Source organism: Glycine max, chromosome 12, assembly GCF_000004515.6.
Source record: "Glycine max cultivar Williams 82 chromosome 12, Glycine_max_v4.0, whole genome shotgun sequence".
Taxonomy (NCBI): Eukaryota; Viridiplantae; Streptophyta; class Magnoliopsida; order Fabales; family Fabaceae; genus Glycine; species Glycine max.
In genome coordinates this window covers 695495-719396 of record NC_038248.2, presented here as the reverse complement: position 1 = coordinate 719396, position 23902 = coordinate 695495, and the positions used below count along the sequence as shown (strand labels likewise).

The 23902-nt window shown below is 34.7% G+C and overlaps 5 protein-coding genes across 7 annotated transcripts; 1 reads left to right on the top strand and 4 right to left on the bottom strand.

Moving 5' to 3' along the window:
• The first annotated feature begins 111 nt into the window (after positions 1 to 111).
• LOC100783864 (serine carboxypeptidase-like 40) lies at positions 112 to 4911 on the top strand. The gene is made up of 7 exons (XM_003539827.5): positions 112 to 681; positions 2063 to 2170; positions 2270 to 2544; positions 3504 to 3758; positions 3862 to 4070; positions 4260 to 4365; positions 4542 to 4911. The coding sequence occupies exons 1-7, from the start codon at positions 306 to 308 to the stop codon at positions 4701 to 4703; spliced, it is 1491 nt and encodes a 496-aa protein (XP_003539875.1). The 5' UTR covers positions 112 to 305; the 3' UTR covers positions 4704 to 4911.
• A 936-nt stretch (positions 4912 to 5847) lies between these two features.
• ATG7 (autophagy-related protein ATG7) lies at positions 5848 to 10739 on the bottom strand. The gene is made up of 14 exons (NM_001255589.2): positions 10519 to 10739; positions 10127 to 10344; positions 9836 to 10027; positions 9686 to 9740; positions 9478 to 9572; positions 8616 to 8805; positions 8423 to 8522; positions 8155 to 8299; positions 7921 to 8079; positions 7644 to 7832; positions 7322 to 7471; positions 7126 to 7241; positions 6825 to 6981; positions 5848 to 6155 (listed from the first exon to the last, which is right to left on the bottom strand). Exons 1-14 carry the CDS (start codon positions 10637 to 10639, stop codon positions 5982 to 5984), a joined length of 2061 nt encoding a protein of 686 aa, NP_001242518.2. The 5' UTR covers positions 10640 to 10739; the 3' UTR covers positions 5848 to 5981.
• Positions 10740 to 13222: 2483 nt separating this feature from the next.
• LOC100777443 (uncharacterized) lies at positions 13223 to 14189 on the bottom strand. 2 transcript variants are annotated; one of them, XM_003539815.5, is made up of 3 exons: positions 13971 to 14189; positions 13844 to 13896; positions 13223 to 13462 (listed from the first exon to the last, which is right to left on the bottom strand). In XM_003539815.5, the coding sequence occupies exons 1-3, from the start codon at positions 14059 to 14061 to the stop codon at positions 13349 to 13351; spliced, it is 258 nt and encodes an 85-aa protein (XP_003539863.1). In that variant the 5' UTR covers positions 14062 to 14189; the 3' UTR covers positions 13223 to 13348. The 2 variants fall into 2 exon arrangements, with proteins under 2 accessions (XP_003539863.1, XP_040863242.1); XM_041007308.1 differs by having other exon boundaries at positions 13977 to 14179.
• A 944-nt stretch (positions 14190 to 15133) lies between these two features.
• On the bottom strand, positions 15134 to 17744 carry LOC100818600 (pentatricopeptide repeat-containing protein At1g34160). Its single transcript, XM_014764397.3, has one exon. The coding sequence runs from the start codon at positions 16977 to 16979 to the stop codon at positions 15243 to 15245; it is 1737 nt and encodes a 578-aa protein (XP_014619883.1). The 5' UTR covers positions 16980 to 17744; the 3' UTR covers positions 15134 to 15242.
• A 144-nt stretch (positions 17745 to 17888) lies between these two features.
• LOC100818590 (protein RETICULATA-RELATED 4, chloroplastic) lies at positions 17889 to 23281 on the bottom strand. 2 transcript variants are annotated; one of them, XM_041007307.1, is made up of 9 exons: positions 23271 to 23281; positions 21142 to 21714; positions 19803 to 19871; positions 19452 to 19583; positions 19263 to 19316; positions 19141 to 19185; positions 18837 to 18976; positions 18406 to 18531; positions 17889 to 18304 (listed from the first exon to the last, which is right to left on the bottom strand). In XM_041007307.1, exons 2-9 carry the CDS (start codon positions 21643 to 21645, stop codon positions 18256 to 18258), a joined length of 1119 nt encoding a protein of 372 aa, XP_040863241.1. In that variant the 5' UTR covers positions 21646 to 21714; positions 23271 to 23281; the 3' UTR covers positions 17889 to 18255. The 2 variants fall into 2 exon arrangements, with proteins under 2 accessions (XP_040863241.1, XP_003539855.1); XM_003539807.4 differs by lacking the exon at positions 23271 to 23281 and having other exon boundaries at positions 21142 to 21837.
• Positions 23282 to 23902: the final 621 nt, after the last annotated feature.

The following is a 23902-nucleotide window of genomic DNA, read 5'->3' as shown; positions in this document are numbered from 1 at the left end:
AAAATTAAAATTATAACCCTAAAATCCACTCATGTGGCCTAACACAATTGGCCACTAAAATTGGCCCACACCCTTATCATATCAATTTTGGGCTGCTCAATCTTACACTTTGAAAAATCTATAAGAGTTATTCACCTTTCTATAATATGATAGTGTCATGGCCATGGTGATACAAAACAGCTAGATAGTTTTGGCTTATTATATACCCCCCAAAACCCCATAGGCCATACCACTCTCAATTCTGTTCTCACATTTCCTATATATATTTGCCACTCTTTCTGTGAGCTTCTCAACAGAAAGACACAATGGGCAAAGCAAGTAGTACTTGTGCTCTTCTATCCCTTCTCATTCTTTCACTCTTTGTGGCTGAAATCTATGGAAATAGACAAGTTCAAGCTCTTAACAAACTGCACAAGTCCACCAAGTTCAGAGGAAATTCACAAATTGATAGGAGTGAGTTTGAGGTAGAGGAGCTTGTTTATGATGACATTGCTCACTCTCAAGAGGGTCTCAAAGAGAAAGATAGAATTGAGAGTCTTCCAGGACAACCCCCTGTGAGTTTTTCTCAGTATGGAGGGTATGTCACTGTGGATAAAGTGGCTGGTCGTGCCTTCTATTATTACTTTGTTGAAGCTCAACGTTCAAAACAAACACTTCCACTTCTTCTTTGGCTCAATGGAGGTAAATTACCAACAATCTTAGATCTAATTCTTTGTTGTTTTCAATAGGAAACTTGACCAGGTCAAACCCATGAAATTAATGCATCTTGAACATATATGAAAACTATGTTAATTTGAATTTAAAAGCCTTGCTGTTAGTTACACACTTTCGTTTAAGAGTGTGTGTGTGCGCCCACACGCATGCACATGTAAATGTTTCTTTGCCTCCAATTCATCCTATTTTAAGGGACACATCACTTTACATATAAACCAAAATATGCCACACAAAATCCACAAGAATCTGGCCTTAATTGCTTGCTAAATACATCCTATAGAGACGTTTCTCCTTTTTCCTTCGCAATGAGAATTTTCTCCGTTTCTCTTGTCAACAAATTATTGATTTTATTGAAAGTGATGTGTCAATTAAATGACAATTGTTGCTCTAAATGAACCAGCAATGCTTATAACCACACGTATTTTTATTTATTTTTTATGTTTTTTTAGTTGAAGCTTCATTATTTGGGAGTTACTTTGAGTCCACTTTAATCAAGTAAACTCATAAAAAACTCAAATTCAATATTCTTGTCACTTTGAATCATAGTTAATGTTTTACACGACTTCCATATTGTTTATACTGTACACTTTAATTTAATTAAACTGCCTAAATTGATGCACCGACCAGAAATTATTGTTAATGAACAGTTCTTTGTACACATCAGGAGAGAGACATGAGCTGTTATAGTTATTCTATTTACTAATTTATGTCAGAGAATGGTTCGATCTTAGTTCTTTCTGCTGATCATAAACCAGTGGCTTCCGTGATAGCAGGTGTTCAAATCCCATAATTCAAGCATCTAGACGACTTTTGCATTTATTGTATTGTTACCGTCCTTAAAAATAAGTACTAGTAACGAAGAACATGTGAAAGCTATTTATAAATAAATATACGTCTCCAATGATGTTTTTTTTAATGAAATATAAATATTTATTGGCTTTAGGAAAGTGTCAAGTGTCAACTAACTTAACTAGATAGTAAAATCTTTACTCGTGTCTACGGAAAAAATTATTTAATTGCGAATACAAGTTTTGTGTTCAAATCCTGTCTTTAATATGAAGTTTAAAATGACCATTTTCCATTTTTAAGTATAGTATACTATAATTTCTTTTAAACCCATAGTGAATACGAATTAAATTATTGTATATATATGGCTGGTTCACTGGTCATTATGATCAACATACTATGTTTTGTCAACTTGCGAGCCTCATTTGCTTGTTTACATGGTAGGGTAACGCCATGCTTTTGTGTGTACAAATATGAATATAATAATGTCCAGAAAAATAAATAAATAAATAAACTTAATTGTATATAATTGTGGTTGATAGATTATCGTTTAACTTTTCAGGTCCTGGATGTTCATCTCTTGGCTATGGAGCAATGCAAGAACTTGGACCTTTTCGAGTAAACAGTGATGGCAAAACACTACACAGAAATATATTTTCTTGGAACAAAGGTATATATACCAAAATGAAAATTCCCCATTTTGGTTTTTATTATAACATAAAGTAATCGTTTCAAGTATCTCACTTATGGCTTCAATTGGATTTTGAAGTTGCAAATGTTTTATTCTTGGAGTCACCTGCTGGAGTAGGATTTTCCTATTCAAACAAATCAAAAGATTATGATAACAATGGAGATAAGAAAACAGCCGCAGACAATTATTTATTCTTGGTGAATTGGTTGGAGAGATATCCAGAATATAAGGACAGAGATTTCTATATTGCTGGGGAAAGCTATGCTGGGCATTATGTGCCTCAACTTGCACATACCATTCTCTATCATAACAAAAAGGCAAATAAGAAAATCATCAACCTCAAAGGAATCTTGGTATGTGCCCACCTCCTTCTTACTCTGCAACTGTTATTGACGCATGTGTTAATTAGCTCTAGAATATAATTGATGGCTCCTATCTTACTTTAATTATAGTTTTGTTGAATAGGCTTTTTTCTAAATTCTTGTTGCTTTCATGAAGAAATTAAGCTTTTCAGATCAGAGTTGGGTTCACAGGCCTATTTGGGTCTGAACCAACCCACTTCTCCTTGGGTGGGTCCAAAATCTAGTTAGTTTATGGCTCGTGATTGGTTTATTAAATTTAGATCGTGGAATTCCAATCCTTGGTCTGTGATGAGATGATAACTTTCTAGTTTTTTGTGATATGTCACTAGTGACGTGATTCTTTAGATGTAAAGGTTTTCTTTATTGGACTGGACCAGACGTGATTTCCTTTTAGGCCCGTCCCAATATGGGTGTACAGGGTGGTGACACATTGTAGATTGGTCACTATGTCACCATAGCATTTGTTGAAAAATGAAATACTATTATTGGTGCTCCTAAATCCTAATTAACTTATTTCTATGGTATGCATTTCAAAATATTCACCGATGCCATATGCTCGACAACAACCAAGCATTTAAACGCTACAAAGTTAGGGAGATAAATAGATTTTAAAATTAACAAAAATGAGAAGAAAAAAAAAATCAAGAGTAAGTGGAGTTCCTGAGGTAGCCATAAGTTAGGATGAATTGTTATATTCTTATCAATTATTTGTTTTCACTATAATAATTAAATAAACGTTATAAATGCAAAACAACTCTTGGTACCTGAAAAAAAAAACTTTGGTGAGAAATAAATTCAAGAAAGGAGTGTTTAACAACTTTTCCTGAGTTTATGAAAAAAAGAAGAGTCAAATGATGAAGGATTGAGATTCTTATTATAGTTCGATGAACAACTAATTACAAGAATAGAACAAAGGTAACATATAAGAATATATTATATACATTGTGCAGATTGGGAATGCAGTGATCAACGAGGAAACTGACTCGGACGGACTGTATGATTATCTTGCTAGCCATGCAATCATCTCAGACAAAGCAGCTTATCTCAACAAAGCTTGTCAATCATCATCATCAAAGATTCAGGAAAGTGTGTGCGATGCAGCCGGAGATGAAGTTGGGGACGATATTGAATACATTGATTTATACAATATTTATGCTCCACTATGCAAGAATGCAAATCTCACATCCCTGCCAAAAAGGAACTCAGTAAGATTCAAATATTTGGCTGGCCTAATAGATTTTAGAAAACTCAACATTGCATGAAGCATGAACTTCACTAGAATTGATGCCATGTTTATTTGTTTTGCAGATTGTGACTGATCCATGTAGTGAGTATTATGTGTATGCATATCTTAATAGAAAAGATGTTCAAGAGGCTCTCCATGCCAATGTAACCAACCTCAAACATGACTGGGAACCCTGTAGCGATGTCATAACAAAGTGGGTTGATCAAGCTTCAACAGTTCTTCCACTTTTACATGAATTCCTCAACAATAGCCTCAGGGTTTGGATTTTCAGGTAAATTCTTCATTCACCTTTCATATAGTAGTATTTGTTAAAACTAGCAATTAACTTGTCCTTTTCCTATGTCTTTTAACAACTATTTTTTCGGTGTCTTTCCAATTACTGCTCCAGCCAAATACATCCTTAACTTTTGTAGATGTATGTATTCACAAATTCTGATTATTTATCTATTGTTTGGTACAGTGGTGACACGGATGGAAGGGTGCCTATTACATCAACCAAGTATTCAGTTAAGAAGATGAACCTTCCCATTAAAACTGCTTGGCACCCTTGGTTTTCCTATGGAGAGGTAATTTAAATACTGTTACACCCGGAATGTCTATATTATAGCTAATAGTTGTAAATGAATTATAGCTAATGATTCATATCAGACATTGAATTGAAAGAATAATCATGAAGTCTGGTAGCTGCTTTAACATCTTTAATCATAATTTGTAGCATAATAAAGCATTTGGTGTGACACAGGTTGGTGGCTATGTAGAAATATACAAGGGAGGCCTAAGATTAGCTACGGTGAGGGAAGCAGGGCATCAAGTGCCAAGTTATCAACCAGCCAGAGCCCTAACTTTGATAAAATATTTCTTAGACGGCACTCCTCTTCCTGGTCCTCCCAAAAGAAAGGACTAGGACTAGTTTCTTCAAATCCTGTTTTCGATAATTATTGTGGTAATTATTAATTTAAGGAAAATAAATACAATTATATTATAGTGGGGTTTCTTGGATTCTATTCTTGTTGGCGATCTTTCATTGGTAAGACTCATGTAAATATGATTATAAGCTCTCGCCAAAAATTGAACATGGCAACCTAGGTTCTTTGAACTTCCTCGCACTCAAAGAAAAAAGAAAATAGTTTGATTATGAAAGTATTGGTGAAAAAGAACACCGTTACTCAACTTTGTGATGGTTTCTTGCATAGTGTTGTTAATTAAGATATCCAGTTATTGCCATAATACTATTGTGCTTAGATTCGTGATAAAATCAGTGACAAGTTGACCACCCCATTATTTTCGTGCGTGGCATGTCCTACCGAGCTTGTTGTCTATAAACGCAATGAACTGGTTTCCCAAATATGTAATCAATATTATTCTTTCATAACATTTTGCCCTGCCAAATGATCAAACCCCAAATCAATTTAATTGGACAGAATAACCCAGCCCAAACGGTTAATCACAAAACCCCTAAATTGGAAGAACAAAACACTGAACAGGGAGGGAGTATAACCTAATTAACAGTAAACGGTATATTAATCAAAATGACGTTAAATAATATTTCTCTTGTACAAATTTGTATTCATAGCAATTCCAATAATTATAAAAAATAAAACGTATTCATGTCCATGCAAACCATTTGGCAACACATTAATCTCATCACAACTTTTTCTGAACAGCCCATGTTGCGTATATACCTTGCAGGCATCCTTTTTCCTTATTACGTTTTGTTTTAGGTTTAGGACATTGTCATTTGTCAATACAAACAAAAAGAATAAACTGTAATAAAAATATGAATTTAGTGCTTATCCTCCACCCTTAACAGCAAAAGAACTGGTATTAAGAAAGATAAATCATAACGGTTACTGAAACATCTGAGTTTCCTTTTCTGATTTAATTATGCAGAACATGAGTTAATTACCTACTGTATTGTTTGCTTGAGATGAGCACATTCAGTGAGTGGAAGATTCTGCCATGCCTTTCTAACTTTAAGATGGGTTTTTCATTTCCTAGTCAAATAGTCGAATTACTTAGCGAGGAAAAAGGTATAGTAAATGCATAATAAACTCGAATTGCTGACATTGATAAAGAATATAAATTACATGGAATTAGTTTTGTACATTTGATAAGGTACGGTACTAAAAGCAAAAAAAAATCATATAAATTGCACAGATTAGTTTTATGTATAACTGACTGATTATTGAATTTCAACACAGTCCTCCTCCTCGTCTATCTCCTTGTCCCAATCCAATGACAACGAGGTGGCCGATTTCATCAACTCTGTCAGTCCAGTGACATCCTCTAGGAAGGTAGGATAATTAATTGCTTGAAGTATGAACTCCATTCCTTGGTTTCGATATTCTGATACAACCTGAATGATTGCAATTTTAAAATCATGTGATAAAGAAAATGGTAATGATAAGTTCAACAGGCTAAAGATCAACTGAGATGCAAATAGCAGATCCTCGTGTATATCCATTAAACTTTGCTGCATAAAGCTAGGCAAATGAGGACAGTACACACGCTACTAGTAAAGCGAACTCTGATCAGTTCTCCATGCAACTTTTGTCCCCAAATTTCCAGCATAGTGATTATTTATTGAGTGTTTGTTAATTAAAATACACAAAAGATATAAGGACATAAAAGTGTTTTGATAATTGCAAGTTATAATTTTGATAATTACAGCCCCAAATCTTCCCTCTATTGGCTCAATTCCTTTATTCCAATTTCTTATTCCACTATTTCCTCTATGTAAAGAAATATTCTTCCACTTTGTACTGATTGATGTTAATGGTTCCCCATATTAAGTGAATAAATTTGAGAAAATGCCTCAGTCTAAGTAATTATTCTTTTAATTTAACAATTAAATTTAGTTAAACTAAGGTTATGTACTAAATCTTGTTAGCACGGGATCATACTCAGGTGTTGTTCTAGGCACAACATCCAAAGCACTGCTGCAGGTAACGGGAAGCATACAAAGCTAACTAATTGCAGAAGAATCATTACAAAATAACAGACACTACTTAGCACCCAGACTTACTGTATGACTACAGGCTGTGCAGCTGGAGGAGGAGTAACCTATAAGGGTCATTTGAGAAAATTGAGAAAGGGAACCACGAATCTGATGAGGCAAAATACCAAGAGGTTGCTCAGTAGCTCCAGTGACACTGTTGTTAATATCACCTTCGGCAAATATCCTGAAAAGGTAATAGTCAATTAATTATCTGAATTTCATGCTGCCATGCTGGATAAATAAAGCAAAGCAGATGGGATTTCTTCTTTGGTTCTCTATTGTAATGCCTCAAAATTCTTGTACATAAAATCAATGTTTGCTGAGTTACCCTTGAGGATGATGCAAAATCCCTACTAAAAGTTCAACTGCAAGGGCTGAAGCAATAGGAGCTAGCCCTGGTCGGGTCACAGTACATTGCTGGTCCAAAGTGCGGTTGGATGTTGACTGCAGAGAGCAGAAAGCCAACATGAATCAGTTATGTTACATTAGTTCAAATAACGCACACAATGCAGCACGGAAATTACATCGGTTGGTGCCACGACATCATTGCAGAAATAACAGCCCAATCTATGTTTTCCATTTGCATTATTTACTGGCATATCCGCAGATAAAGGACCAGCTCCATGGCGCATAACCAAGAAACTATCAAACCCCAGTGCAGCAGTAACAGTAATCTGCAGATTGATGGATAATAATAAATGTGTAAGCATGTTAGTTAAAAATACCCAATCAAACTATAGATTGGATAACAATCATAGCATATGCTTCAGTTTAAAATGTGAATCTTATTAACCAGTGATATAATTAGTGACATATGGGCCATTTATGAGAATAAACTGACCCAACCTTGTTAGTATTGGCACAGAGAAGTGTTGGGAGCCATCGACTTTCCCTTGTATCAGTCAATAAAAAAACGGAATCATGAGCATCAATTAAATCACACAAACGTTTACAATCATCAAGCACACTGTCCTGTTCCTGGCTTTGTACTGGATGTCCAGGCATTGGTATAGCCATAACAATGCCTTCTGCTTCCTGAAAAAAGAACAAAAAGCATGCAGTAATGAAAAAAATGTGATTATCAGGTTTAGCATAAATAAAGTCTTAGGGATTGATGATTTACCACTGCTGGAAATATCCGTTTAAGACTTTCAACTGCTGCCGTAGCTTTAAATTCCCCACCATTAAGACAGTCATCCAAAGTATAAAGAGACTGCCTCAATGGGTTAGACATAGCCACCCTTCCATTGTCAACTAGAGTAATTTTTCGAACACCCCATGCCTGCACGAGCAATAGTTTTTTCAGTTATCACAAATTGAAGGATAAAAGCAACAATAGGATTCTCTGAACACTCACCATAAGCATGCGCGCAACCTGGCATCCAAGTGTTCCAGCTCCGAGGAGAAGACACTTCATGGAAGATAAGGCATTCAAGTTTAAAGAAGGCAAAGCACGCCACCTCATCAGCTTTAAATTCAAATCTGCAGCAGATATGGCCAACCTGGAAAAAAGATGATAATACAAAAAATAGCAAAGCTGACAAACAAGTAGCACTACAGGAGTGAAAGATCAAAAGGGTGAGGGAGAAAGAGAGATAAGAGGGAAAAAAAAGCAGGCAAGAAACCTGGTTGGATCCATGGACTGCGCAAGGCTTATACACCTAGGAGCTTTTCTCCCCTTATTAAGTTCCCATCCAACTGCACTAGGCACAGTGTCTTTCCACCCTATAATTACTCTTTCCAAGTTAGAAACCCAATAAACAAATTAAAAGAGATATCAACAAGCAGTTACTGGTTACACAACTAATGCAGCTCTACCTTGTGGAACTGTTATCAGTGCTTCACCAACAAGGGACAACCTCATATCTGCAAAACCACGGTTCTCTCTGTAGCAGAAAAATTGAACAGAGTTGAGATTCCACCTCGCAGAAATAAGTGCTAAGAAGTTGCGAAGAGGCCATCCAGGATTATTTGGTAGATGACATGGGTCATAAAATCCAAAAAGGATCTGCCAATAGAATCTGGTAAATTTCATAAAAGGACATATATAGTTTCACATTCAAAAAGCAATTTCATAAGGACTGCATTTAATTATGGATTAATTACACTTGTGATCCTTCTAGTCTGGACTGTATGCAATTTTGGTCCCTCAATTTTTCTTCGAGCTAATCAAGCTTAAAATTAAGGAAATTTGGTCCCCTCATAAATTTTATTCTTCCTAAAATCTTTAAATTCTCATTTTATACTCAAAATTTTTACAAGTTGAAACAATTAAATTATCTTCTACTCAAAACTTATCAACCAAAACATTAAATTCCATCCAAAACATAAAAAATCTAAAAAAAATCCTCTTCTAAACTCTAATCTTACATCTTATAGAATTCCTTAAATTTTATCAAGTTTCCACTAAATTTCTTCTAAACTTTAAAATCATTCCATATCTCAAATCCATCATAAATCACTAACTATTAGGATAAAAATAATAATTTGGGGTTATTAAATAGAAGAAAATCAACGGAGAGACTAAATTTGCTTAATTTGAAAATTCAAGGGGCTTGATTAGCTCGAAAAAAACTTGGGGGACTAAAATCACTCGAAGACTCGAAGTCTAAACCAGAACGACCAGAAATTCAATTAAACCTTTAATTATTATAACCAGAGTTAAAGTAAAGTAAGAGACCTTGTGAGCATTGCTCTGACATGCTTCCCAGTCCTTCAGAAGCCTAACAGTAGCACGTGAGTTTGGATCTATAGTGACTAAAAAAAACGGGACATCTGCCACATATTCTTAATTATTAGGCAACGCAAGCCAAGTTAAGAGAAAACAACAGAACGGACTAATGAGATTGCTCCAGATGTTTGAGGAAAGGAAATTAAGAGATCTATACCTGTTTTTGATTTTGAGCTACGCCACTCGTTACAAGCTGCAGAGAGTGATTCAGCCTGGCATTCCACAAAACAAATAATGTTAAAACCGAAGAAAGTAATGGTATAATGAAACAAATGTATTGAGTGGAGAATAATGAAACTCAAAGAACCTCTGCTGCGCTGAACCACTGAGAAGCTGGCTTTAGATTAACCACAGTGGCAGGAGGATCAAGCATCAGAGCCGGGAAAGCAAACCAGTAGTTGAAAGTCCACTTTTTCAAGTCAGCAAAAGAAATAACAAGGAATGTTGAAAGTACTGAACAGTCCTCCACAGCTTTTCCAGTTAGAATGTCATCCCATATCTAATTTAACAACATCAAGTGAGATCAAAAGTTTTCAATTCAATTTATTTTCTCTAGTGCTGTCTATATGAACAATGGAATAGAATAGTCTCTGTCAACCTTTGCTGCCTCTTTCTTCAACAGGTCACTCTTATCAAGTGCATGGAAGCTTTCCACAGTATTAGTGTTGTAAAGTATCCCTGGAACAGAACACCTGTTCCGGTTGCCGCGGCTGGGTTCAGGGATTAATGATGCCTCACTCAATTCAGAAGGTAAAGACTCAGCTAAAACAGTTAAATGATTTGATACTTGAGAGTGAGAGCACGGTGCATAAAAACCTGCAATCAAGCCAGAGAATTCTAAGATGAATGAAGCCAATCTATAATTCGCATCATATTGCAATTCTAAAAATTGCAAAAAAAAATGCAAAATACAATTATGCTTATTCTTTCTATCATAATCTTAAAGTGAAAACAAAGAAAGAATAGCTATATTGAAATTAAAGATCGAACCGAATAAGGGAATTGGAGAATGGTCAATGCCAAGCTTGTTGAGCTTCAAAGAAGACAAACGGTGCCAGAAACCCTCATCAACGGAGCTCTGCATCGGTGCGAATTGCAGCAAAGCCTCCATCTCTGCTTCGTTGGGTTCCACCCACTTCAACAACTTCCTAACGGATTTATTTCGATTTTTAATTTTCAGCAGAACTCATCGTCGTGCTCTTGGTTGGGGATTCAATCGCGTTCTTCTGTCAACAACCTTTTAACGTGTTCTTGTTAATCGAGCCGTACATGCTCAGATTCTTAAGGGCTTTTTATTTTGTGGCCTCTTTCGGCCCAATAAATTAACCTGACCAAGAATAAAGATCTTTCCTAATCTCTAATTTCACTCTTCATCATAGTCTGATATCCATTTTCGATATCTATCGGGTTAAAATTTATTATCTCGTATTTTTTAGGTATTGAGTATCTCCGTTATTAGTCCGGTTCAAATTAAAAAAATAACTTTTTTGTAAAAAAATATTGAAAATTTAATTTTATAATAAATAAATTGATTGTTAAATATTTATTTTTAATCACTTGTATATCCATAAATTTATTAGAGAGTATGTGTTTACAAAAATTGTTAAGAAAAAATATTAAATTATGTAAAAAAATTTAAAATTAAATTAACTAATAATAAATAAAATTAAGACTAACGCATTTGTCTAATGTGATTTCATTATTTTTTAAGGTAAATAAAATACACCAAATAAGAAACAACATAACTCAAATTCATAGACACTAGTCTAATGTTCATTAGTTCAAATTAAACCAAATTAAAAATAACTAGAAAATAAAAATAATATTCATCATCAAATTAACCACCAACTTCACCAAAGATGTCATCAACATCTTTTCCTCAACTTGACATTTATAAAATTAAACATCATACTTTATATGCACAATGCAAATCACAAGTGTGCACAATGCACCAGTGTGCACAATGTATCCCTAATATTTTTCCTCGACTTACCTAGTGAATTTTGGATTACCCTTGTTTATTATTACAAATAAATAAATAAAGTTGGGGATTCTTAATTTTTTTTCATTGATTCCTTTTTAATAGAACAAAAAATCACCACAATCCCATTAAGATACATTTACTATGAAGGAAAAAGAACCTCATTGTTTCAACAATATCTTTGAAAGAGGTTTCATTATAGGGAAATCAACAATATCTTTGAAACAGGTTTCATTAAGAATTAAAGGGAAATGGTTTCATTATTGGGAAATGCATGTTATATTGTCTCATGTACTTATTTCTTGAAATATAAGAAAAAAATTAAGAATTAAAGCAGCTTTAGGAATTCACATCACCAACTAGTCTGCAGCACATGATTACTCTTTATCACAACTGAGCATAATATCATCAATTTAAATGGAATAAAAATAGGATTAAAACAGGATAGTCTGCAGCATAGGATTATAGTAAATTAATATTTAAGTGAAAGTAAAATATATTGCAATAATTTTAAAAAAATATCAAAACCAAATCTGCAGTCCAACGATTACAACAAAGAAAGAAAAGGAGGGAAAAAAAAGGCTTCTCACTGCTTCAACTCTAATCCAAAATCAACATCAAAAGAGAAAATACAAAGGAAAGTGCATATTATGGATAACAACGTTTTGTTTTTTATCATCCATTCAAGAAAAGAAACTAGTTCTACATCTGTTGTTAACCGAGCCATAAAGGTTCAGATTCTTATGGGCCTTTCATTTTGTGGCCTCTTCCGGCCCAATAAATTAATTTGACCAAGAATAATCATTAAAACAAGGATCCTAATAAATATTCATTAATCAGAACTTTTTATCAATTACAAGATGGTTTTCGTGAAAATAACATAAAAAATAAATAAAATTTTTCTCTCTTGTTTTCCATCTCTATCGTAATTGATTGATTTACTTTATCCATTACATTATTACGTACACAATAACTTTGATGATGTCGATAATGTCACAATCAACTTTAGTTTCAAAATTTGCATAATGTCAATTCTCTTTTGTCCATCTTTACTACCAATACTCAATACTCAATTACTCATTGACATTAACAACTACAATAAATCAAATTTTACATGTTACAAAGCTAAAAACTACATCAACATTTTTTTAATATGTTTTTCATACTAAAAAAATAACTCCTTTTTATTTTACTACCTTACTTTTTTTATTTTAGTTTATGGATCTCACTAACACTAGATACGAAAATCAAACATAAAGTATCAAATAGTAAAATAAATAAATAAAAGTAATTTAGGTAATAAAATCAAAATGAACTATTTTAAAGATATGAAAAACATTTAAGGTGGAGTACTTTTTATTTTATTTTTTTACAAATTTCAATCTCGAGACCAAAGTAAAAGTTCTCAAACACGAACTCATCTTAAGCCTTCTTGACATCAAAGTCATCACAAGCCAACCATCCCTCATTGGCTCATTCAATATCAGAACTTCACAGTCCAGACTTCATTAAATATTGTCATTAACGTGTATATAAGCCTAGCATCATGTAATAGGTGAAACGGAAGTTGACATAATCACTTTTGTTGAATTGATAAAATAGAGCTTCCTCAGTTACTTCAGAAATCGAACAATCAACTATGACAACTACAGTTTCCCAAACACACAATAACCAAAAGGAGAAAAAATGGAGCAATTCAAAGCAATACACACATACCAAAATACTCTAGCAAGGTAAGATTATCAAAATTGCTTTTACAATTTATAAGGACAAAGGCTCAAAGACAATGCGCCATTCACAAGATACATTCAAAACCATCCTTGTTTCTCCGATCATTAACTATTTACTTGCTGGCTCTTGTGGCGGCTTAATGATGCCTAGTTGCCCACCATCCTTCGTTGCTAGAGTCGCTGCTTTGATCTCATTGCAGTGGTTAATGAATTTGCTCACCTCCTGGTTTCACAAAATTTTAACCCAATTTAGTAAAAAAAAAACAACAATATTTCAAGATAAACACAGCTAGATGAATTTGTTTGTTCATGAAATTATCTCAGGAAACACTATAGAAAGTCCATCCATAAAAAAAGGACCAAAAGCACAACCTAGATCGCTTTGCAGACTTGGATGCTACGAAATTTCCAAATAAAAACAGTTATCAAGTCTGATATAATTGTTCTAATGATCTTCGAGAAAAAATTAGAACAGTTATGAAAAGCAAATTATGAAAAATGAAACCTAATTAGCTGCTAAACATCCACATTCCCCATTCAGAAACTATAAAGGCCAAAAAGGAATAAAGTGAGTGGGGATTAGAGATAAGCGAAAGGGGCTTACACGATCAGTATCCATATCCTTTGTAACCTTGGATGGCTTCACGAATCTCTTTCCTGCGGAGAAAAAAGGTAACAGATTATTGCAAAAGATAGAAGGAAGAAAAAAAAAAGAGTGGAAAAGGAAAAACCTTTACGAGTAACAGGGACTTTCCCATGACGATTGGGAGGTATTGATTTCTTCTTTGCTTTACCCTTGAAAAGATTCGCCTTCTGCGTCATTTTTCTCTGCTTCTGTTGTTCTTCTGATTGCTAGGGTTAGGATTTTAACTTTTGAGTGCAAAAATTCTGAGGTTGGGAAATTTCTGATGCACACTCACGCTTGGTTGGCGGCGACTGAAAGTAGCGCATGCCTGCAGCTAGAGATATTGGGCTCAGCCCATAAAACGATAACATAACAGTAAAAAAAAGCCCAAATGTCCAGACAAGCTGAAAACAGGCCGAAATCTTTTCTTTTCTTTCTTTTAAAAACTCTTATGGAACTTTTTTTTTGTTTTTACTTTTGAAAATAATTTTGAAATGCATGTAAATAAAAAAATATAATATTAAACATGGTATTTATTATTGATTTTCAAATAATAAAATTTAAAAATAGGTCTAACTTGACCCAAAAAAGGTACAACATCTAGGAATTGGTGTTTTACTTGTTATTTGCATTTGTAATTTTTTACATTTTAAAAAGGTTATTTTACTAAAATATTTTGATGTGAGAAGAGTAGTGGTTAACTTATTTAATTTTTTAATCTCATTGCAAATTCAAACTCCTAATATTGTGAAGATAATATTAAGACCACAGTTGAGCTTCTCTCTCTCTCTCTCTCTCTTTTTTTGTTTTATAATTAAGATGTATTTTAAATCCAAAACCTAAAGGGGCAGTTTGTTAATGCTAATAGGTTTGTGTCAAGAAAACGACTAAAAAATGTGCGTGATAACAGAAAAGTTTACAGTAACATATTCAGTTCAGTAATGAGAAGAGTGTTGTTGTGTTGTCATGAGCTTAAGTGGATCGAGCAAAAATGCCATGATGCCTGGGTCATCCAGTTCGTGTCTGACTTTGGACAAACACAAATCTATCTCTATACCAAGCAGTGTGATGATTTGGAACAAGTATACTACAGTTGCTAGTTCACCAGCTCCTCTAAAACAAATTGCCGATTTCCAAAAGTCTAACTTACTCACCATAAATATTTCTTTTACTTCCAGTTACAGAAGTATAACCGAATTAAAAGCTGTGATCGTATGATATTTTCATTTGCAGTACCGGGAGCTAGTTCCTAAGTAGTAGAAATCAAGAGAAGCCTTGAAGAACATTTTTTTTGTCAGGCGTGTGTTACTTGTGAGAAATTGACGCTTCTAGTGTCTCTAAGAAAATGCATAAATACAATAAGCATCTGCATATAATTTTACCAATAATCTCTGCAAGAACACACACCCTCTTTAAATCTGTGAAATCGCGCTCGATCACGCACAATAATCTCCCTATTATAAATATTTGATATAATTTTTATCACAGCATGACAATCCACACATATTCTAAGGTTTTTTATAACTTGAATTGGTGTCCCATCACTTGTACTAATTAAACCATATGCTACGGCCAACTTCTCACTGTGATAATTAAGCACATTTTCCTTGTCCTCCTCTCCTATATCATGCAACACAAGATTAGTCTCTGCTGCATATCCATAGGCTCTTGCCCTGAACTTGATCTCATCCAGTTTTGCATAAATCTCTTTGGAATTCGGATGACTCTGATCACCATTCACAAACTTGTGTATCTTACCATCAATCTCTGTTGTATAACTAAATCCCGGCACCTTCCTCACATCCCTAATTTTCATGGCCTCCCTCACTCTCCCCACATCATGCCATCTCTGTTGTGCTGCATAAACATTCGATAACAAGACAAAATCCCCACAACTGTTAGATCCCATCTCCACCAGCTTCCTTGATGCCTTCTCAGCCATTTCCACATTCCCATGAGTCTTACAAGCCCCAAGCAAACTCTGCCAGAGCACCACATCAGGCACCATAGGCATTGAGTTTATAATATCACATGCTTCTCTTATCCTTCCTGCTCGACCCAACAAATCAACCACACTCCCATAATGCTTAACATTAGGTTTCACCCCACACTCCTTCATCGTATCAAACAACCTAACCCCATCTTCCACCAAGCCAGCGTGGTTGCACGCACACAATGCAGCAAGATACGACACTGCATCCGGATTCACTCCATCTAAAGCCATCTGATCTAAAAACTCGAGTGCCTTACACCCATCACCATTCATTGCAAACGCCATGATCATAGTATTCCACGTGATAAGACTCTTGTTGCAGCTCATGCTAACAAACACCGAATAAGCTTTATCAACAAACCCGCATTTCGCATACATATCAATAACCGCATTACAAACAATCACATTGGTGTCTAGCTTCTCGTCCACAACATAGGCATGAATAATCTGGCCGTGTTTCAAAGCACCCAATTGCGAACAAGCAGAGAGTGCACCAAGAACAGTTACTTCATTAGGCCTCCATCCCTCATCCTTCATTCTGTTGAACAAAGCTATAGCCTCATTGGGGCGGCTTCCTTGAGCCAACCCAGAAATCATGGCATTCCACGAAGCAATGTCTCGCTTGCACATATTATCAAACACCTTCTGTGCAGCGTCAAGATCACCGGTTTTGGCGTACACGTCCAGCAAAGTGGTCAGCAACAAGATATCAACTTCGAACCCAAAACGAAGAAGCTGAGAATGTATCTGGGTGGCTTCGGAGAAAGCCAATGCGCGCGCGCAGCCCTTGAGGGCGAAGGAGCATGTCAAAGCGTCCACCTTTTGGGGACCGCGTGACATGGCGCGGTACCATGACAGGGCCTGCGTGGGTTCTGGGCTTTGGGCCAGGCCTCGGAGAACGGCGTTCCAGTCGTTGGTGGAGGGAGTTTCGATTAGCCGGAAAATTTGGGCGGCGAAGGAGAGGTCGCCGGCGGGGGAGATGGAGCAGAGCTCGAGGAACTTGGTGCGGGAAGGGTGGAATTGGAATTTACCGGTGGTTATGAGATGGGCTTGAAGCTGCTTCATGCGAATCAGAGAGGTGCATTTCTGCAATAATGAATCCAATTGACACTGAGAAGCCATTGTATTGAATAGGCAGGAACCACATCTATACTCAAAATCATCTGGGTAATTAAATTACTTTAATTTATTTGTTTTATAAATATGTAAATAAATAAAAAATGAAGCGCGCATCACTGATGTAAGTTATTTAACATTCAGTCAAAAGTCTAATATTATTATTACTATTTTGTACTAAAATAAGCATAGAAACATGCAGAGGTGTGATATTTGTTTATGTGCTGAGTTGTTTGTTTGATAGTATATTAATGTCCATAGAAAAAGAAAAAAAATATGTTACATGTTCAGGTGAGTTTGAGTAGTCTCAGTAACTTGCAAAGAAAAGTCATGAATAATACTACATGTATTTGTGTATCAAGCAGGAGCTGATACTATCTATTCTTCCTTTATTGTATGTTGCATATTGAACCATTGGAATGAACTAGGAGCCTCGATTGAATCCGAAGCCCCTGTTAGATAACTGCAAAAAAAGAAAGGGTGAAAGTAACAAAATTGCTGGGATAAAGCTCATAAAGGATCTGTACAACTAAAATTTTAATCCTTAAATCCCACATAATCTTGAGATATGGAAGGGAACCTTTTAGCATGATAATAATCAATACATCTCTTTATGGTTTTTCTAAAATTATATTGCCTTGTTTTGAATTAAAAATAAATCAAATGCCATGATTTTTTATTTTTGACAAATATATAGTTGGAAATAAAGTATATAACGCCATTATATACAAATTTTTAAAAAAATATAAGGCATTATATTTTTTGTGATTGTATATAATTTCTTAACTTTCTTGTTAGTTTGATTGCCAAATAAGACAAGTGGTACAGTTAAGCAATGAATATGAGGTTTCAGACAAATATTACAGAAGCAAATAGATGAATAATAAGAAAAGAAACAAAGTTAAGCAACCGCTATTAGAGCACTGCCAATTTGAATTTGTTTCTATTCATTTTAACTTTAGAAGGCAAAACACACAAGAACAATATGGCATTGCCCCACAAATGTCTAGCAAAGATGTGACTCAAATTCATCGCATGCTGCAGCTTTCTGCTAGCTACGAGAGATGGATCTTATACCTTCACTGGCCACCATAAAGGGTGATAATTGGAGACTCGAGTCATGGTGCTTGCTGACCTCCGTTATTGCTCAATTTACAATATTGCTTTCAGGAGGAATAAAAAAAAGTACAACAAACCAACTGTACTTCAATAATGAATCAACAGACAAGATTTGACCCAAATCATCCTATGACAATATCTAGTAACTGAAGAACTGTTATGCCTAATCCCGTATCTTCTGGACTCCAACCCAGCGAGCATAATCCACCCACCTGTTCCCAGAAGAGAAGAATCATGTAACGAATGATAAGAAGTGAAGAACCAAATTTAGCAAAATATATACAAATATATCAAGATCAACTTAGAATCTTACAATAGTGAGCCCAAGAAAGTGTTTCCAGTTCTAACAGCAAAGCAAACTGCGCTTAGCATAAGTTTGTGCTGGTGCAGCAAAGGTTCAAGAATACGTTGTTCAATAACTCCAGCTAGTACTTGGTACCTGGTGGAAAACAAAGATTTCCTGTTAGATTCTGCTTATACATGCAAAGAAGAACTCATTACAGCTAGGATGTATTATTGAGGTCACACAAAAACCGATTAATCTCTAAGCCTTGTAGAAAAGTTGCCTTTTTATACTAAAACGCCTGTATATAGTATTAGGCTATTACATATTATCTAGGTCATGGAATTTGGGAGGAGGGGAGGAGTGGATCCATCATGGTCAGAGGGCAGGAAATGCTCCCTCATTCAATCCAAGAGGATCATTTCATCATAGAAGTTATTTATTTGTTAAAAAAAAAATACCTTAAGTTGCTAGATACTGCCATGTAAACCCCATAGGCAATACTGGTCGATATTATTGGTACATCCTCAGCCTCAGCAGCAAAAGATTTATCAACAACTTTTCTTGCATTGATCAACGCATTAGTTACACCTGTACCAATCTGGAAAGGCAATGCAATCACTCATTCCATATACTACAAGTCTACAATCATGCATGGCAATTGTAAGGCCTGAAGTAAGTCTAGCGGCTGAAAGATTTTAAAGAGAGTTCACCAAAACTAGAAGCTGAAAAATGTATTTCTAAGCATGTAAGATGTTAAATTACCAGTGATGCACCAGTTCCAACAGCAAATAGCTTTGCTCCATTTCTCTGCATAAGAGATGTTGTTAAAAAATCTTCATAAATGACAAAATAACTGCTTTAATTTCTCAGGATCCAACACATACCACTATAGCACCTATTCTCTGAATAAGTGAATATGAGGTCCCAGCCAAAGCCACCTGTTGAGAATTGACAAAATTAAACCCAATCACCTAAGAATGTATTATTATTGGAAAAAAAATGATGATATTTATCAATGCAAAAAATAATAAAATAAACAAAAGCATATGAAGAGTGATTTAAAAAGTGTTAACCTGAAAAGCATTTTCAGGGCAGCCATAGAAGAATTTAGCAATAGTTCCAGCACTAACAGCAAGTGGTGGTCGGAGAGAAACTGTGGGGGCAGGAAGCCACACAAGCATAAAATCTGCTACGATGGCCATCACCTGTTAATTAATAATAAAAGAAAATAAAATATGGAACAATGCCTTATTTGCTGCGTAAAGAAACAGGATAAACTGAGTTTTTCAGGGACTAAGCATGTGTGATTATTACAGAAGGGGAATGTAATGTACTCCTAAACAGCTTCTGGGAATGGAAGGGAGACTCAATAAGACACCAAATAATATACTATAACCAAAATGATAACTTGTTGAGATGCATACCACATCAGCACAAACAAAATCAAGCTCCTTAGTAAAATTTTCTTTGCGCTTCTCCAACTCCGCAGCAGTCTGAAAAGCAAAGGTGATACTTGTTACAACCAGATGATACGCATGATAGATGCTTCACTCAAATAGTCTACTACATCAAAATGCTGAGAATAACAAAGGAATCACCAGAAGCTCCCTACTCTGTCACAAGAATTAGTTGACTACGAAAATTCTATTGATTTGCTGGATATCAGGTCCACTGGTCCAGAACATAATGCATCAGATCAGAAACTTTAGCTGTTAAATATTATTTTATTATCCCATCACTGTTTAGCTCAGTAAATTGACAATGGCAATAATATTAGATGAGTGGAAATAATACTATATTAGAATAATTTTTAAGAAATAAAAGATCCAATTATATAAATTTTAGAACAATTCAACCTAAATATAAAAACGTAATTTTAAATAACTCTGCCCCTAAGTAAGTAAATAGATCCAGTCAACTAAATGATGTGTGTTCATCAAATTAGAAATTATAATTAAAAAACCTGCAGGGAACACACTAAAACAGTGCACATTATCATTGGCATAAAAGACCAGTGAATTTAGGATTTGATTCCTCATAAGTGAGGGAGCCAAATCCGTGAATTTAAGTGTGATTGATTTGATAAACTTAATAATAATTATAAAGTTACCAACATTCTATTTATTTTTGTTAAATTTTTGGGTGAATCTGGAGTATTCCCAACCCAAAGCTAAAGACTAATCCTTCAGTTAGATCCATTTAAGGAGTTGATCTTTGAAGTCCCAACATATGTTTTTTCATATACATAAATTTGGAGATCGAACAACCCCCACCCCAAATGCTCGAGGGAGGAGCACATACCAAAAAAAGAAGGTTATTTGCTAACCATGTTATACAATGTTGGTATTTTAGTTTAAGTTAAATAATAACCTGGTATTTGTTATTACAACTATTAATGGAAAAAAATGAAAAGAGAAAATGTGGCTTGGTCTGGTGGCTGTCTGGCTGACCATAAATATAAGTAATCATACACTACTTGGGCAATTCGGCTAAAACCGAACAATTAGTATATTTTTAGAAATAAAATGGAGAGTAATATGAATTTATCTTAGAAGGTTAAATGTTAAAATCAATGTAGATGTGGCTTGGCCTTTCGGAGTAAAATTGACGACCAACAACCTTTCGGAGTGAAAACAGAATGAATAAAACAAGCAACAGTCACATGCGGTTGGTTGTTTGGTCCATCTCATCCATGTGTGGTAGCAGTAAAATTAAGATAAAAACAGAAATGCGGATAATAGAGGCGAATTTGGCAAAAGGAACCTTTGTAAAGATGCCAACACCGCACTCCATGGCAACCTTAGCGAGGAACAAATCATCGGCCAGTAACCTCTCCCTAAACCCTCCGAAATTCAGCAGCCACCGGAACACTGCCGATTTTTCCAGCTCGAACAACCTCTTCACAATCGAGCCCGGCACTCGCCCCGCCTCAACCGCCGCCGCTAAATCCGCCGGCAATTTCTCCAGCGGCCTCCCTGCCTCGGCGAGAACCAGCAGCGCCTCCTCTCGGTTCCGATCCCTGTCCTCCGATTCACCGTCGCCTCCACCTCCACCTCCGCCGGCATGTCCTCCTCCGGTTCCTCCGCCAGGGGCCGATGCAAAAATGGGGGTTGTGGGAGAGCGAAGAGGTGTGAAGAGGTTGGAAGAAGAATGTCTTGGGCGGCGAGATGAGAGAGTGAAGGAGGGTAGTGGGAGAGAAGAGAGATGGCAGTAGTGGTTTTGGGCAGGGAGAGAAAAAGAACGCGCGGAGAAGGAAGGGACGGCCATTGCAGTTGGAGGGTGGAGAGAGAGAGTGTGTGGCAGTTAAAGGTAGGAGTTTGGTGGTGGAGTGGAAAACTGAACTAGATGATGACTTGGACTTTCTTGTCAGACATTATCAGACTGCTGTTTGTCAGTACCCGCTCCCTGTACCGTGTGCTCCACGCGCTTGATGAATGTCGAGTTTAACTCCACCGTGAAAACCATTTGTTAAATATGCAAGCATGACTTTTTATAAGGGTTGAAGTTCGGTTTGGATGGTCACACGCCAAACCAGACATACCCATAATAGTTTGAGTGAACTCTGAACTAAATTGTATAATTGCTTTAACAAACTAAACTAACTCAAAATACTTTAAACTACTCCAATCAACTATGGATTGTCAAAACTGCTTTGAAATGTTTAAATTGTTCCCAATAAACATACTTTTTAGATTTTGCAATCTCATTAGTTATAGTTCAAGCAAGTCGATTTAGGAGCAGTTCAATTTTAAAAAATTGAAATAATGTAGTTCAATTGTTAGTTAAAGTTTTTTTTAAACAATATTAAAATAATAATTATTTATATAAGTAATTCTTTAACTTTAAACATCTTAAAATCGCATATAACATATTAAAATATATTTTTTTATAAACAACTCGTTAAACGACTCTCATGCAAGATACTCTTAGCCATTTGGTTTTGTTAAATTATAGATTTTAACCATGTTAAAAGAATCTTATACGGCTTTTATTTTATTGACATTACTATTTTTTTCACAATTTAAATTATAGTTATAATTGCATATTGGGTCAAATAACTTAGTGAGTACAAGACAATGACATTTTACACTTTAAAGGCCATAATTTAAGAGAAGTTTAAGTTAGTTTTTGGTTTTCATAATTTTACAAAAGTTTTGTTCTTGTGATTTTTCCCAAGGCATAAATTTTACTATTTTGACGATTAATATATTGATACATTAAATTATAAGAATTGGTTTCAAAAAATAAAATATATTTCATTAATAGCAACCTACAGACAAAAAGTTTAATAAATAAAATTATAGAAACCAAAGCCTAAAAGATGTCATAAAAATTAAGATCAAAACTAAACTATTAATATCATCAGAACTAAAATATAGTTTAACATTTTAATAGAAAGAAGGTTCTATGGAAAAAGACTATTAATGTTTTTTCTTACACAAAATATTTACATATTCGATCAATTATCTTTCTTGATAAATCTTTATGTCCAGATAAGAGAACCACTTTAATCAAACAGACTTAATTAGTGGCTGATATATCACAGAAGGCATTTGAAAGCTGCTTCTTTATATGCTGTGAAGATAAAATTGAAATGAGAGTCTAATCTAGCTATCTAAGTGAATGAAAACAAAATCCGATATATGTGGACAATATTCATTACTCATCAAGTCAAGTAAGCAACAGATGGAAAAGGCCAAAGTAATGTCCCTGTAGGAGAAATTAATTGGTGGTACGAAATTATCATAATCTTCAAATATAAATGATTATTTTTTCTTGTAAATTAAAATTTTTAAACATATATCATTTAAAAATTGATCAAAATTGTAAACACTTTGAACTACCTAATAATTTATTCCTTTTAAGCGTGTTTTGAAAATTGCAAGTTTCACATTGGCAGTGTGTGAAACTATCCATTAGATGGGTGATTAGTGATCATATTCATGGGTGCTCAATGTAGCGTCTGTTCGGTTGGGTATTAAAAAGACCGGCAAGTTAATTATTAGGTAGCATGTTGACTATATTATATATTCAATTTTTTAATTTATAAAACTTAGTAATTAATAATACCAATTTATGTATCATCTATAAATTAGTAGGGACTATGATATATTTCGTCAAAAGACTTGAACGAGAATCATGTTGAACCAATTCGTATTTGTTTTTGCATAATAATAAAGATTTTAACGAAAATTTGAAAGCCAACGTGAATCTTGTATGTTATCCAAACACACGAGTAATGCATGAACAGATGAACTACAATTAACAATTTACAGAAAAATTCCTTATATATATATATAGTAATTAATTCATATCTCAAAATTTATAAAATGGCGTTTATAATAAATTTTGGTATATCAATCTAGCTATTCACAAGTTATGACTCGCGAGATCCACAGTCTGATAAATTTAAAATACAGTTTTTTTTAACATTTTTAATTAGTTAATATCAATTAATAAAATGAATCTAATATTTGTTTATTAATATATTTAGAATATTCATTAATAAAAATACTGAAAAAAT

What these genes read in the sequence shown, in the direction of transcription:
- ATG7 (NM_001255589.2), bottom strand. Translation starts at nt 10,639, where the DNA reads ATGGAGGCTTTGCTGCAATTCGCACCGATGCAGAGCTCCGTTGATGAG. An exon ending in AGGTTGCGCGCATGCTTATG is followed by an intron (nt 8,080 to 8,154) that starts GTGAGTGTTCAG and finishes TTGCTCGTGCAG; the next exon opens with GCATGGGGTGTTCGAAAAAT. An exon ending in ATTTTGCATCATCCTCAAGG is followed by an intron (nt 6,982 to 7,125) that starts GTAACTCAGCAA and finishes TTACCTTTTCAG; the next exon opens with GATATTTGCCGAAGGTGATA.
- LOC100818590 (XM_041007307.1), bottom strand. Translation starts at nt 21,645, where the DNA reads ATGGCCGTCCCTTCCTTCTCCGCGCGTTCTTTTTCTCTCCCTGCCCAA. An exon ending in ATTTTGTTTGTGCTGATGTG is followed by an intron (nt 19,584 to 19,802) that starts GTATGCATCTCA and finishes ATTAATTAACAG; the next exon opens with GTGATGGCCATCGTAGCAGA. An exon ending in GCAGTATCTAGCAACTTAAG is followed by an intron (nt 18,532 to 18,836) that starts GTATTTTTTTTT and finishes GTTTTCCACCAG; the next exon opens with GTACCAAGTACTAGCTGGAG.
- LOC100783864 (XM_003539827.5), top strand. Translation starts at nt 306, where the DNA reads ATGGGCAAAGCAAGTAGTACTTGTGCTCTTCTATCCCTTCTCATTCTT. An exon ending in TATATTTTCTTGGAACAAAG is followed by an intron (nt 2,171 to 2,269) that starts GTATATATACCA and finishes TGGATTTTGAAG; the next exon opens with TTGCAAATGTTTTATTCTTG. An exon ending in CCCTGCCAAAAAGGAACTCA is followed by an intron (nt 3,759 to 3,861) that starts GTAAGATTCAAA and finishes TTTGTTTTGCAG; the next exon opens with ATTGTGACTGATCCATGTAG.
- LOC100818600 (XM_014764397.3), bottom strand. Translation starts at nt 16,979, where the DNA reads ATGGCTTCTCAGTGTCAATTGGATTCATTATTGCAGAAATGCACCTCT.
- LOC100777443 (XM_003539815.5), bottom strand. Translation starts at nt 14,061, where the DNA reads ATGACGCAGAAGGCGAATCTTTTCAAGGGTAAAGCAAAGAAGAAATCA. An exon ending in AGTCCCTGTTACTCGTAAAG is followed by an intron (nt 13,897 to 13,970) that starts GTTTTTCCTTTT and finishes TTTTCTCCGCAG; the next exon opens with GAAAGAGATTCGTGAAGCCA. An exon ending in AGGATATGGATACTGATCGT is followed by an intron (nt 13,463 to 13,843) that starts GTAAGCCCCTTT and finishes TTGTGAAACCAG; the next exon opens with GAGGTGAGCAAATTCATTAA.